Source organism: Halyomorpha halys, unplaced genomic scaffold, assembly GCF_000696795.3.
Source record: "Halyomorpha halys isolate HHAL.00 unplaced genomic scaffold, Hhal_1.1 Scaffold749.1, whole genome shotgun sequence".
NCBI classification, from domain to species: domain Eukaryota; kingdom Metazoa; phylum Arthropoda; class Insecta; order Hemiptera; family Pentatomidae; genus Halyomorpha; species Halyomorpha halys.
Window position 1 is genome coordinate 532,575 of NW_027116653.1, and position 12,253 is coordinate 544,827.

A 12,253-nucleotide genomic window follows, 5' to 3' on the forward strand; every position below is an offset into this window, starting at 1 on the left:
TATATATATAATGTCTTTCATAAACCATTATTCAATGAAAAGCCGAAGAAAACAACTTCAGAATTTATAAAGGTTTCACAGATTCAATTCAGAGGTCTTAAGACTACTTAACAGGATTTATAAGATTTTAAGGACATAAGTGTTCAAAGAGAGAATATTTATGCCAAATTAAATTCAGGAGCTACTTACAACTGATAAATAAATAAAAATCAGGATAATTACCTAGAAATGTGTAAGAGACCCGTCTTTTTAATGGTGTGCAGTGTGGGTAACTATTGGATTATCAAATATTCTGAACCATTGAGGATCATGTTTAAACAATAAAAATAAGGAATTAACTTTGAGATAATGCAATGCTTTCTTTCATCAATACTTCTTTATTAAGAAAACTTATTAACTAAATATTAACCATCTTAGGAGTTGTTTAGTGGTAATCAACAAACATAAAATATAAACTCAAAAAAATTTTGACAACTTCAGCAACATTTACTGTCCCTAGACAGAGAAAAGTTGGGGAATTTGACTGACAGACTTTTGTAGATGACACATTGTACATGTAAAGTAAAAATGTAGTATATGTCAGGAATTTCCTGAAAAATTCTTGCAACAGTGGAGAATTTCAATTATCAAAATTGCTAGATGTCATGATAATAAAAGAAATCTTTATTTAATAACATAAGAATAAGTGTCATTCAAATCCTAAAATACTGTGGTATTATAGTATCTTAGAATGATAAATCACTCTCATGGATTCCTCACAGTTAATTTGACATTTGGTCCCTTTGATGTGCGAAGGAGCAATTCTGGATTTACCTCAAGGTCACTGTCAGACTCTATCTTATAGTTCAACACAACATGTGATATAATGGCTTTCAAGTCCAGCATAGCAAATTTTTGACCTATAACAAATTGATAACATTAGATTGAAAATAATTTTTTTTAAATAGTTGAAAATTTCGACAAACAGTAAGTGTATTGTAGTAGTTGTTCTCAAAAGAATTGTATCGCTATGTTATTTATAAATTATACTTGTAAAAAAATATTTAAAAAAAAGGAACTTATCAATAAAATCAAGAGTTATGCTTATGTGGATCTAACAAAAGTTTCATTCTGAAGTCCAATTTCTAATTTAAAAGTCTAAATCTAGGGTATTTTTTCTCAGATTGAAAAATTTTCTTATCCCTGTTTAAAAAAAAAAAAAAAAAAACCTTTGAGGGTTAATGTCTGAAAAATGGTAAGGAGCCCTTTTAATCCCAAAATACTTTACATTTTTTATTTAACTGATGGCAATGAATGAACTACTAATGCAGTCAGGGTTCTGATAATATAGTATGAGAACTGATAGGTGGGTAATTTTCAAGAAACTTGGGGAAAAAGTAGGTTATAAATGTATGTGAAAACGATGAACCTATGTCATAATTGTAAAAAAAATCCTATCAATCTCATAACAGAACTAAGTGTATAATCTGATATTCTTTGAATAAATTAGGTTAGGGAAATACCTATACAGTTCCTTGGACCTGCTGAGAAGGGTAAGTAAGCAAAAGGATGCTTGGCAGGTTCCAAAAAACGATCTGGGATGAACTTATCTGGCTCTGGAAATATATCTTCTCTTCTGTGCAGCAAGTAAATGACTAGGTCAATCTGTGCTCCTGCTGGTATGACATATCCACCTAAAAAGTTATGTTTCTTCTGTGTATAAAATTATACAAAAACTTGAGAATAAAATAAATGATAATGTTGGTCTATAAATAATGTTACTTCTAAGGCAAACAGAAATATTAATCACAACGACATAAACAACTTCAGAGAAATGGTAATTTTTTATCAGCAAAAAAAAAATTAAACTTACTTATTAATATGACTAATGAAAATATTATTTTAATTTTGATTCCAGAAACAAAGACAGGGAGATTAAATTAATTATATACACTGAATTTATAATTTTGTGAACATTATATTTACTAGTAGGAAGAACAATATCTTGGGTTGCCTGCCGTCCAAAAGCTGGTACTGGTGGATAGAGCCTTAATGATTCCTTTATTACCCTTTCTAGGTAGTGCATCTTCTGGTATACTTCAATGGTCAGCTCACGATTCTCTGTAACTTCTTTTATCTCATTGTACAATTCTTCCTGTTATCATAAAAATGTTAAAAGAATTTCTTTAATAAATAGGCTAAAAGAAATTCCTAGTTAAGGGATAGTTGGATGACTTAACATTCATTGTTAGCCTTAGGGGTTTTCAAAAATTGCTCCCCTTGATTAATAAGAAGTAAAACCTTTTGGTTCAATCCAAAATATTTGAAACTAAATAAATTATTCAATTGTGCAACTACAAAAATTATTACAAAAGATAATACAATATTATTGAAATAGGGCATTACTATGAACAAGATTTACCTCTGTGTGGTATTTTATTTTTTGTTACTTAAATATCTTAGTAAATTCAGTAGAGCAAAACAGTACATTTATTAAGTTTTTATATGTGATTTTATTAGATTAATGGAAATTTTAATATTCGAAGGAAGAAATGAACTCAGATTTACCTGTATATCTGGATGCATTCCAAGAAGCCAAATTGTGTAGCTCAGTACTGTTGTTGTAGTGTCATGGCCCTAAAATTAAAAAAAATTCTGACATTTAGAACTAAAACATCCAGAGTCAAAAACAAAAATATTATCTCAGATATTAAAACAAAAACATTATCTTCAGAGCCACAGGGCCATGAGAAAAATTAATTGAAGTATTTTTAATTTACTTTTCAAATATTTTTAGTTCATTCTTCACTTAATAAGTTTTTGAGCTACAAACTAAAGAAAAAAACAACAGCAGTACAGTATAGTGTTTGTTAAAACCAAAAGTACAAAAAAAAAAAAAGATCCATTCACATTTCTCAGCCATTGCAGCAACTGTTGCACCCACTTCTTTATATACCTTATAAGTATATTCTTCCTCGGAGAGCGACGGGCCTATATCACTTTTGAAATATCAGCTTAAAACAGGAAGAGGAGACTTTATTTATTATTATTATTATTATTATTCTATGGGCAACAGACCATGGAGGCCTAACTCCTCGCGTGATGTATTTCCCAATATTAGGATGTAATATTCCCAGTATTAGGATGTTTCCTAATACATATTAGGAATATAATACAATAATACAATACAATTCTCATCGTGCGTTTCTTGACGTGGTTTTTACGCAGGATGGGTTCGTCACTCCCACGCCTATTTTTTGTGAGTGCCACCTATTGGCTAACAGGCCTCACAAATGCCCGGGGGGAGGTTGTCAGTGAGTTTAGCATTATTTTGTGCTTGAAAATTTGCCCGGGTGGTGATCAGACAATCTGTGGATTGGTAGTCTGGCACGTTACCACGCTGCTACTGCTGCCCATATTAAACAAAAACTTTTTTTTTTCATTAGTTGGCTAGGAATAGGTTAATAAATGTTAAAGATAACTTACCTCAAACATAAAAGTCATAACTTCATCTTTAATGTCTTTATCACTTTGGAAACCGGGTATATTTTTTTGTTTCATTTCAAGAAGTAGCTCCAAAAATGCAGTCTTCTTTTTAGCACCTGCCAAGTGTTTGTATATAATATTATTCGTAATATGCTAAGTTATTATAAAAATAGGTTAAAACTTTTAAATATACCATAATCCTCTTCCAATAATTCTGTCTCTGATGGAATGTTGGATTTTTCATTTCTCTTTCTTTCTAGTACCTGCAGTAATACAATTACACCACACTTTTATTTAAAGTGACAAAAGAAATAAATTTCAAGAAACCAACTTTAATTTTTTTAAGAAATAAAATTATTTTTGACAATATAAAAGAAGTTTTGTCGATTGGAAGTGGATGGCACATAATAGAGAAAACCGATACTTTATTCAAAATAAAAAAAATTGAAAATGTATTCTAAAGCTCTTAGAAATTTGATGGCACTGGAGATGAGGTTCCTGATAAGGATCCAGCGTGAAACCTGAAGGGACTGAATTCAAACTGAAATTATCCTGAAGAGCCTTGAGTCTCGCCTGTCAGAGTTACTTGGTGGAGCAATACTAATTTAGTATTATAATTTAGTGGAGCAATACTAACTGAAATGATTTGGCCATGTGAGTAGAATAGGGGATAAAAAAATTATTAAACAGTTAGTGGAGGCCGAGAGGTTAAATTAAAGAACCTATGATACCAAATGACCTGATCACATCAACCAGGCTTGGTAGAGTAAGAGAACGATCTCAGGCAGAAATGAGAGATAGGGCGAATGATTAATGTTGAAAAAACATAATAGTTAAATGAAAATTTTGTAAAAAGTTTTTATTAATAAATTAAAAATGAGTCTATGTCCATCTATAATCTATTCTAATTAATAGTATATATAATTTAAAATTCCCACTAACTATATTTTTTAAATGGACAACTATAAAAAAGTTGTTAATTATAAAAATTAGAAATTTGAATTTTTATATTTGTTTAAAGTTTTCTGAAAACTTGGAAAAGGAAGTAAACACCTTTTTGAGAAAAATCCTAAAGTTGTTAAAGAAATAAATTTTAAATCTTAGATTTAACCACCTAATAAAGATAATTTTTGTTAAATAAAATCAAATTTAGTTTTAAATAATAATAAAAAAAAAAAAATTTCGTATTATAATTTTATAATTACTTCAAGAGGAAGTGAAAAAAGTATATCCAGATGCTCTGCCTCCTTCTGCCTTCGCCCAGAGAGAGTATAAATAGGTTCCATACCCAACAGAGGGTTTCTGAGTCTTTCACCAAGATATTTTGTCATTCTAAACATAAAAAACAGTTTCCAATAGAATCATGAATATTTCTGTGGTCTGAGTGAAGTAACTTGAGGCACATAAATTAAATAAGAAATAATAACTATAGTTCATCTAACATTCTTCTTTTCTTTTAATTACATGATTTATTGTAAGTAAAATAATATGTGGGACCGAAAATTACAGTTAATTCATATTTTCAAATAAAAGCATTATTTGGACAAATCCAGACTTGCAGGACTGTAATATATACTAAAAAATAAATAATTGATAAGTATTCAATATTTAAATTATTTTAACAAAAACTTTGAATATAATAATTGTAAATATAATCAATATTTAATCATTAAATATACTTTAGTAAGCGATATAGATCACATTATATTTACTCTTGATTAAGTACTAAAAAAATTAGTATCGACATATGAATTGATAATATTAATTAATTAAAATTAAGGGATGTTTTCCATTACCTGGATATAGAATTTGGATATTTCTCTAATGGTTCAGTTTGTGCTTTTATTTCAGTACCCATTGCAGTTTCTAAAAAAAAAATAAATAAATAAATAAAAATAAAAATTATAATTAGAAATCGTTCCCTTCATTTTTCATTAACTATGTCCTACAGTTTCACCTGAGATACATTTGGCTATAAATATTTGTTTTATATAAATTATGAGTAGTATAAATTAACTGAATGAAATCTAAAGCTTATGTAGAAATAAAAAAAATTTTATTTGGTAAAACAGTGTAAGAAAAACAGTTCTTTTTAAAGTCTACTCAAGCCTTATTGCACACATATAATCTAAGAAGAATGACGACATACTTACTGAAGCTTTTCACTAAATGAGTATCATAGTCAACAACACCATTTAGAATCACCTTTATTTATTTCCATTGAAGCTTTTCATTAAACAGATCTTTCCTATTTGGATTGTAGCATGATGCGATATAGCCTAAAGCCTTTCTCAAAAAATAATTTATCTAAATCAAAAGAAGTTTTTCACATGAGACTGGTAGTTCTTCAGAATAGCTCCTTCCAACATAATTCTTTAGCTATAGAAACAGTACACCTTAGATAGCTACACAGGCTCATAAAATCAAATTTTGTATTGTGTCTATCTTCCACCATAATAATAGCCCAATTAATTTTAAATTTCAGTCCACAGAGGAAACAGTTATTCCCATAGTTCTTTTAATATCTACTTACATAGTATATACAGCCAAAAATGTATTATAAATTTACATTAAAGAAAATATTTTTTTAAAAAGAAATACTTGATTTATATTGTATTTTCAAAAACAATGATATAGTAAAAAAAAAAAAAGAGTTATTGATTTCAATCAAATTAACTCACCTGCTATTGCATCGAGAGCACAGTTGGACATGAACTCTATTATGTTGAAATACCCCTTATCGGTTTTATCCTTCAGACAGTTCACCAGAGTGTTCGCACATTTGTTAAATGTTGGAATAAACTTTTCCAGAATCTTGAAATGGAAGGTTGGTGTAATAGCTTTGCGCCTCATCTGCCATAAATTACCTGTAAATAAAAATTACACATAAGTAATGTTTGTGGGTTTAAATATAATGTAAGAGTGGAAATGTAATATGATCCTTAGTTTTATTTGGTAAAAGATCATCATCAGATACCTGTGGCTAAAAGGAGCCCTGTACCAAGCCAGGAATCTAATAATTTATATGAAGATGATTTAGTTATCAGTGTTGGACTGGATAGAATCATCTGAAAAGAGAATAGCCATTATAAATAAGAATGTTTTTAAATAATTTTAACTCAGTAGTGAAAAAAAGAAAATAAGATAATTCATAAATAATCTCTAATATTAAAGTTAAGAGTTATTAGTTATTTAACAATGCTAATAACTTACCTGCATGTCATCTGGTTCAGAAACAAATATATGCAGTTCTGGTCCCAACCAATATCTCATAGTATATCCATACTTTTTTGAGGAAGCTGACCAACTCTGCGGTGCATCTATTAAGAAAGGATTTTGAATTTAGTTAAATTGCAAATCACCTATATATTTGAATTTGGTCAAGATTTAGTAAATAAATTGTCTTTAAAATCATTAGCTAATCTTAGTACAAAAAAAAAATTACAATTTGATTTTTGTTAGTTACAGGCCATTTTCTTTTTCTTTTTCTAGATAAAAATGCTTAACTTTTTCAAACAATATATTTATTTAGCAGTATTTACCTTCTTCATCAGACGCTTATAACTGATTTCTCAGTGTGTGGCTAACCTGCACTATATATCCACCTCCCCCAATCAATTCTCTTTTTCTTTTTTTTAAGCAAAAATCAACATGAAGAGGCCCCTCACCTCGGGATTCTTTCTTTACTAGTAGGACCATACAGAATGGACATTTCAGAATTAATAGATAAGTATTACAGGTAACCTTAAAATACCAAAGGTAATACTCAACATGATTTATTCTTTTTTCCCATAGTAAAGCATTAACTAATTTATTGTTGCATTCACCAATTTATTGTTTTTTCTGTTTTAGAGGGATCAGAGAAAAAAGAAAAAAAATTCTCTTTTCCTCCTGCATTCCCTTAACAGATGATTGTTCTAGCCATCCTATTGATTTGGCCACATCACCACAGTTGATTCTCCTTAATGTCTGTAAACAAAGACTTTACTATGAGGTTTGTTCTTAATTCTGTTCATTTTATTTTAATTTCTATTCTCTGATGGAAATACATCTTGGAACTCTATATTAGGCACTTGTACATTGCTGTAATGGTCCGCAGTTAGCAAGGATGTCATGTTGGGATGAATAAGCGTTTTTGTATATTGCCACCTTCATCCTCCTCTTGACATATCTCTCCAATTGATGAAGCCCATTTTGACAGCTTTGAAGAACTTTCCAGCAGACAGTATTCTTTCTCTGATCTTAGTTTCAAGAAGTCCGTTTTCCATTAGGTATTCTTCTCCATATTTAAAGCAATTTACCTGCTCTATTATTTTTTCATTAAAACTGAGTTTACGCAATTTGAGCTTTCCTTTCCTAATTATTTTAGTTTCTTCTTTATTTATTGATATTCATATTAATTTTCACTAGATCCTTTTTTAAGATCAATAGGTTCTACTGCAGATTCCTATCATCTTCTCCAAAAAGATATCAAAGCACCAGCGTAAGCCAAGATCTTTAAGCTGACATTCAAAGTTGGTAGGTGAAATCTTATTCTAACTTGGCTTTAAATAAGAGAGAACTGAGACAACTGCCTTGGTGAATACCTGTGACCGTTTCAAATCTCGTAAAGAAACAGATAAATGTACGATTATATTTCTTTTTTATAGGTTTTAAATAAACATCTTAAATTGTGAATCATCTACTCCCAGGGCCCTGTTTCATAATGAAAGCTAATAGTATTAGTTCATAGTACAAGTGTAGAAAATAGTGTGGTAATAATACTAATACTTATTTTTTCATTATAGGGATGACTATTAGGAATATTACAGGAATTAAAAAATACTAAAGTACAAGTTACCATTGTACAAGACAGTGTAATTGAATTAAGATAAATCTACAAGACTAATAGTATTAGTTTGTACTTTATTATCAAACAGGTTGTTCAATTCACTAGCTACGCATTTCTTTCTCGTTTGGTCAAAAAGATTTTGTCAAATCCGAACAAATAATTTACCTACTTCCTCTGCACGATCATTTTTTCAGTTATTTGCTTCTTTGTTTTAAAGGAAAATAAATGATGTCCAATTACAATTGTAGATCTTGAAAGACCATTTTCTGTTTTAAGACATAGACTTGAGAGTAGGAGGTATTACGTGAGAGTAAGATATATAGAAATTTACATGATACTGAACTTTATTAATAAAATGATTAATTTAAATTTTTTAGGAGGGAAAATAGTATTTTTCAATAATTGTAAGTAATTTCCACCTAATATAAATTATCATTTTTAAAAAAATAGATTATGTTAGTAAAAAGTGATAAAGCTAATAATTTTATTTTTGGTCCGTTTTGATTTTCTTTGTTTTGAGTTTTTTATTGCACGTTTAAAACTTTTTTTGTGAGTGAAAAACTGGTCTTTAATTACCTATACCTGTTATAATAATAATATCTTTGGTCACTTAAAAGTTCTATAATGGATCTATATATGAAACGCAGGTTTGAAATCGCTAATTATTTAATAATATTTCTTTTCATAAACCATTAAAGATTAATCATTACTAATAAAATTGAACTTACTCGGTCCAATGATTGGAAAGTTAAACGTGTTGCCGACAATTGGATATGCCTTTGGACCAGGAAAACGGTCGCCCATTTTCCTCAGTCTTTTGGGGGATGAAAACATCCACCACAAGATGAAAGCACCAAAAGCCACTGACAGCAAAATAATCTCCATCCTAATGTACAAACATTTTAGCAAATAAATAAATATTGGCATTTCACATTAAGCTTTAAATTAACAAGACAGGAAATTTAAATTATTAACTTTTTTATCTGTTTATTGATTATAGATTTGCAATAATAAAAAGTAAAGTGATATCTACTCGGCAACATAAAAAGTCAATGTACGAAATTTTAAAAAAAGTAGTATAGACTACTTCAAACCATTCAAAAACTTTCATTAATTAATAGGAATAACTAAGATAAATAAATAAATAAAATTATTACATGACCTACCTTATGACCTTTTATTTAAATTGATTTTTCCAGATACTTCCTTTTTCGAACAATATATTTACAATTTCAAAAAAACACCCAAGTTAGATATCACAAATTCAAAATATAAATTACTAATCAGTTCTTAAAGTTGCAAGCTACGAACAAAAAGTAAACATTAAATAATAAAAAAAAATTGAAAACACTAATAAGGTCTTAATGATGCAACCTACCTGCCGTTTGGCTACGAATTGCCAATTTTTTGCAGCTATGATAAGAATTAAAGAATGCTTGAGAATTGGATTACCCAATCAACGATAAAGGCTATTGATGCCCAATGCTCGAGAATCAATGAATCTCAATATTGTTCTTTCCGATTAAAATTATGTAATTATGAGGCAATAGAAATATCAATCTTTCAAAAAAAGAAAAAGACGTTTTTATCAATGATGATATATAATCACCTAACATATATATTTTTTTCATCCCGCATTCGTTATCGCTAAGCAGTGTTTTATCAGGACACATTTCGTAAATAAGGTCGGTAAATAAAGTCAGAAGGAAATCCTTCCGCCTACACCATCTCCTAACATCATCGGGCCTTTCCCTCCGGTTAAAACTTCAAGTATACAAGAGCGCTCCTATACGGTGCTCTCTTGTTCATCCACCTCAATGATGGTACACAGCGCTACCTTCAAAATTTCCAAAATTCCATACTGCGGAAGATTGTACGGACTACAGTATGGAAGAAGGAGAAACCGCCGAACCTTCACAAATTATTGGATGTCCCAATGGTCCTGGACTTCATCAGGAGGAGGCATATTAAATTCCTGGACTCGGTGAAATTTCAGCCCAAACCACAATTCCAGACGTTGCAACCAGCGCCCCCACCAGTGCGGTGGCAATAGGCAGCAATATAGCCACTTGAACAACCTGTACATATTGTAAATAGTTGTAGGTTTAGACCTAGTTTTTAAGATCATTAACTCCTAACAGTGGTATGCCCCAATAGCATAAAATATCACACATATTAACTCAAATAAAGTCAATACTCATTCATTATATTCATGTTTTAAAATGTAACAACGTTTCAGATAAAAACAAAACCTCACTACACAGACACTGTTAAACACATAGCTTTATTTTAAGTAGGGGATTTGAAAAAATAAATAAATAAGGTCGGGTAACACTGGCGTCTATTGTTCCACAGACAATTGTGGTATGAACATTGGTGCTGGAATTAGAAGCTTCATTAATTTCATTATACAATTTGGAAAGTTGCAGATTGTCTTCTTTTTATAAGTAGAATCGGAACAGGCACATGTCTCATTGAATCCAAAGAAAATGTGTTACATCGCTCACCCTTCAATCGGCTGAGGAATTCATGGTGAGTCAATATGGTTGTTCCATAGAAAACTAAACTTGCTGAACTCTTAAAGTACCTTTGAATAGTGCTTTTTCGAGTGTTGACAACTAGGATGGAGTATCACTTATTTTTTCCTCATCAAAGATGTAAAGCTGTATGCTCCTAATGGTTGTCTCAAGTGTAGCAACTAATACGGAAACTATAAATAAGTCTCCGTCCTCCTTCCACTAAGCCTGGAATCTCATATTACATGGGTACCGCGATGTCGGTTGTTATATTCCTAAATTTTACTAGAAAATTCCATTCAAACATCTCATACCTTGTCCGTGGGTTAAAATAAAAATGTCGAAATCCACATTTATCATATTCATCCACAATCACCGCTTCTTTACGTGATCAACGATCTTTTACTAGAAAAATTAATTTTTCATGTAATATTACAGCTACGGAGTTCTAAATACTGCGGTACATGACATCGTAATGTATCCACGTATTCAATGCGTGCAAGACATCGGGTATGCAGAAAGACGTAGGTGTAGGCCATTTGTGCAAGATTTTCCGATACTCATGGAGGAGGTTAAGTGGATCTTCTTCATTGGCTATGTAAGGCGGCGGAGATGGATAGTGGTGACAATGTATTAGGGCCGTCCACTAGAGGAAGAACAGGGTCAGGAAACAGTACAAGTGTCGTCGAAGGATGATAGTAGGAGTATCGAGTTGGAGAGGAAGGGAATGATGCCAAGGTGCAACCATTAGAAAGATGTGCTGCCGAGCACTGGGCGCACCACAGTACCGTATTTATTTTTACCATAATTATGCAATCACCAAAAGTATGTAAATAATAATAAATAGATAAGAGTTTTATTGACAGTGGCGTCATACGGGAATTCCAGGTGTAATATAGTGCCAACAACCCGTTTCCCAGAAATGACAAGGAAGGGGAAAATCTTCTTTAATGTTTTTAAATAATTAAAAATCATTTTATTAACTCATAGTCCCTAAATATGAACATAAGTCATATTGTATGAAAGGAAATATTTTTTGAAACTCACTTCCCATTTTGTTTCTATTTTAAAAAAAATTTAATATGCTTCCTTCACACCAAACAGTCGAGAAAATACGTTGATTATTGTTTCACTTTGGATCTGTTCATTTCTTTATTTTTGTATATTATCTAACGTTTGACCGCTAACAAAATAAAATAATTGGAGCTTCGGTCATAACCCAAGTTAATGGCTTGTGCAATGAGAATACAGCGATACAAAAGAGACAAATTGTGACGAGGAAACAATGCAAATAGTTAGGACTAATTTACTATCGACGAAGCCAGATTATTAGCAACTATAAACAATTGCGTCAGCTAGAATTTTGTTTTGAACTTTTCTATATTTGGCTTTCTGGCCAATTATATTAGGCCTTCAATGCTTTAAGGTGATAATAAATTTT

At 30.5% G+C, this 12,253-nt stretch overlaps 1 protein-coding gene across 2 annotated transcripts; it reads right to left on the bottom strand.

Annotated features, from left to right (window-relative positions):
* Positions 1–357: 357 nt before the first annotated feature.
* On the bottom strand, positions 358–9,802 carry LOC106685872 (cytochrome P450 4C1). 2 transcript variants are annotated; one of them, XM_067053391.1, is made up of 14 exons: positions 9,675–9,802; positions 9,463–9,599; positions 9,025–9,182; positions 6,679–6,785; positions 6,443–6,533; positions 6,147–6,332; positions 5,262–5,331; positions 4,671–4,797; positions 3,659–3,728; positions 3,466–3,581; positions 2,548–2,616; positions 1,966–2,134; positions 1,503–1,673; positions 358–899 (listed from the first exon to the last, which is right to left on the bottom strand). In XM_067053391.1, the coding sequence occupies exons 3-14, from the start codon at positions 9,179–9,181 to the stop codon at positions 745–747; spliced, it is 1,488 nt and encodes a 495-aa protein (XP_066909492.1). In that variant the 5' UTR covers position 9,182; positions 9,463–9,599; positions 9,675–9,802; the 3' UTR covers positions 358–744. The 2 variants fall into 2 exon arrangements, with proteins under 2 accessions (XP_066909492.1, XP_014284340.1); XM_014428854.2 differs by lacking the exon at positions 9,463–9,599 and having other exon boundaries at positions 9,675–9,785.
* Positions 9,803–12,253: the final 2,451 nt, after the last annotated feature.

Bases quoted from the DNA above. Each gene is read 5' to 3' on its own strand.
- LOC106685872 (XM_067053391.1), bottom strand. From the start codon at position 9,181: ATGGAGATTATTTTGCTGTCAGTGGCTTTTGGTGCTTTCATCTTGTGG. The intron at 5,332-6,146 runs GTGAGTTAATTT...TTTTTTTTTTAG, and splicing joins TGCTCTCGATGCAATAGCAG to AAACTGCAATGGGTACTGAA. The intron at 3,729-4,670 runs GTAATTATAAAA...GTATTACTGCAG, and splicing joins TTTTTTCACTTCCTCTTGAA to GTACTAGAAAGAAAGAGAAA.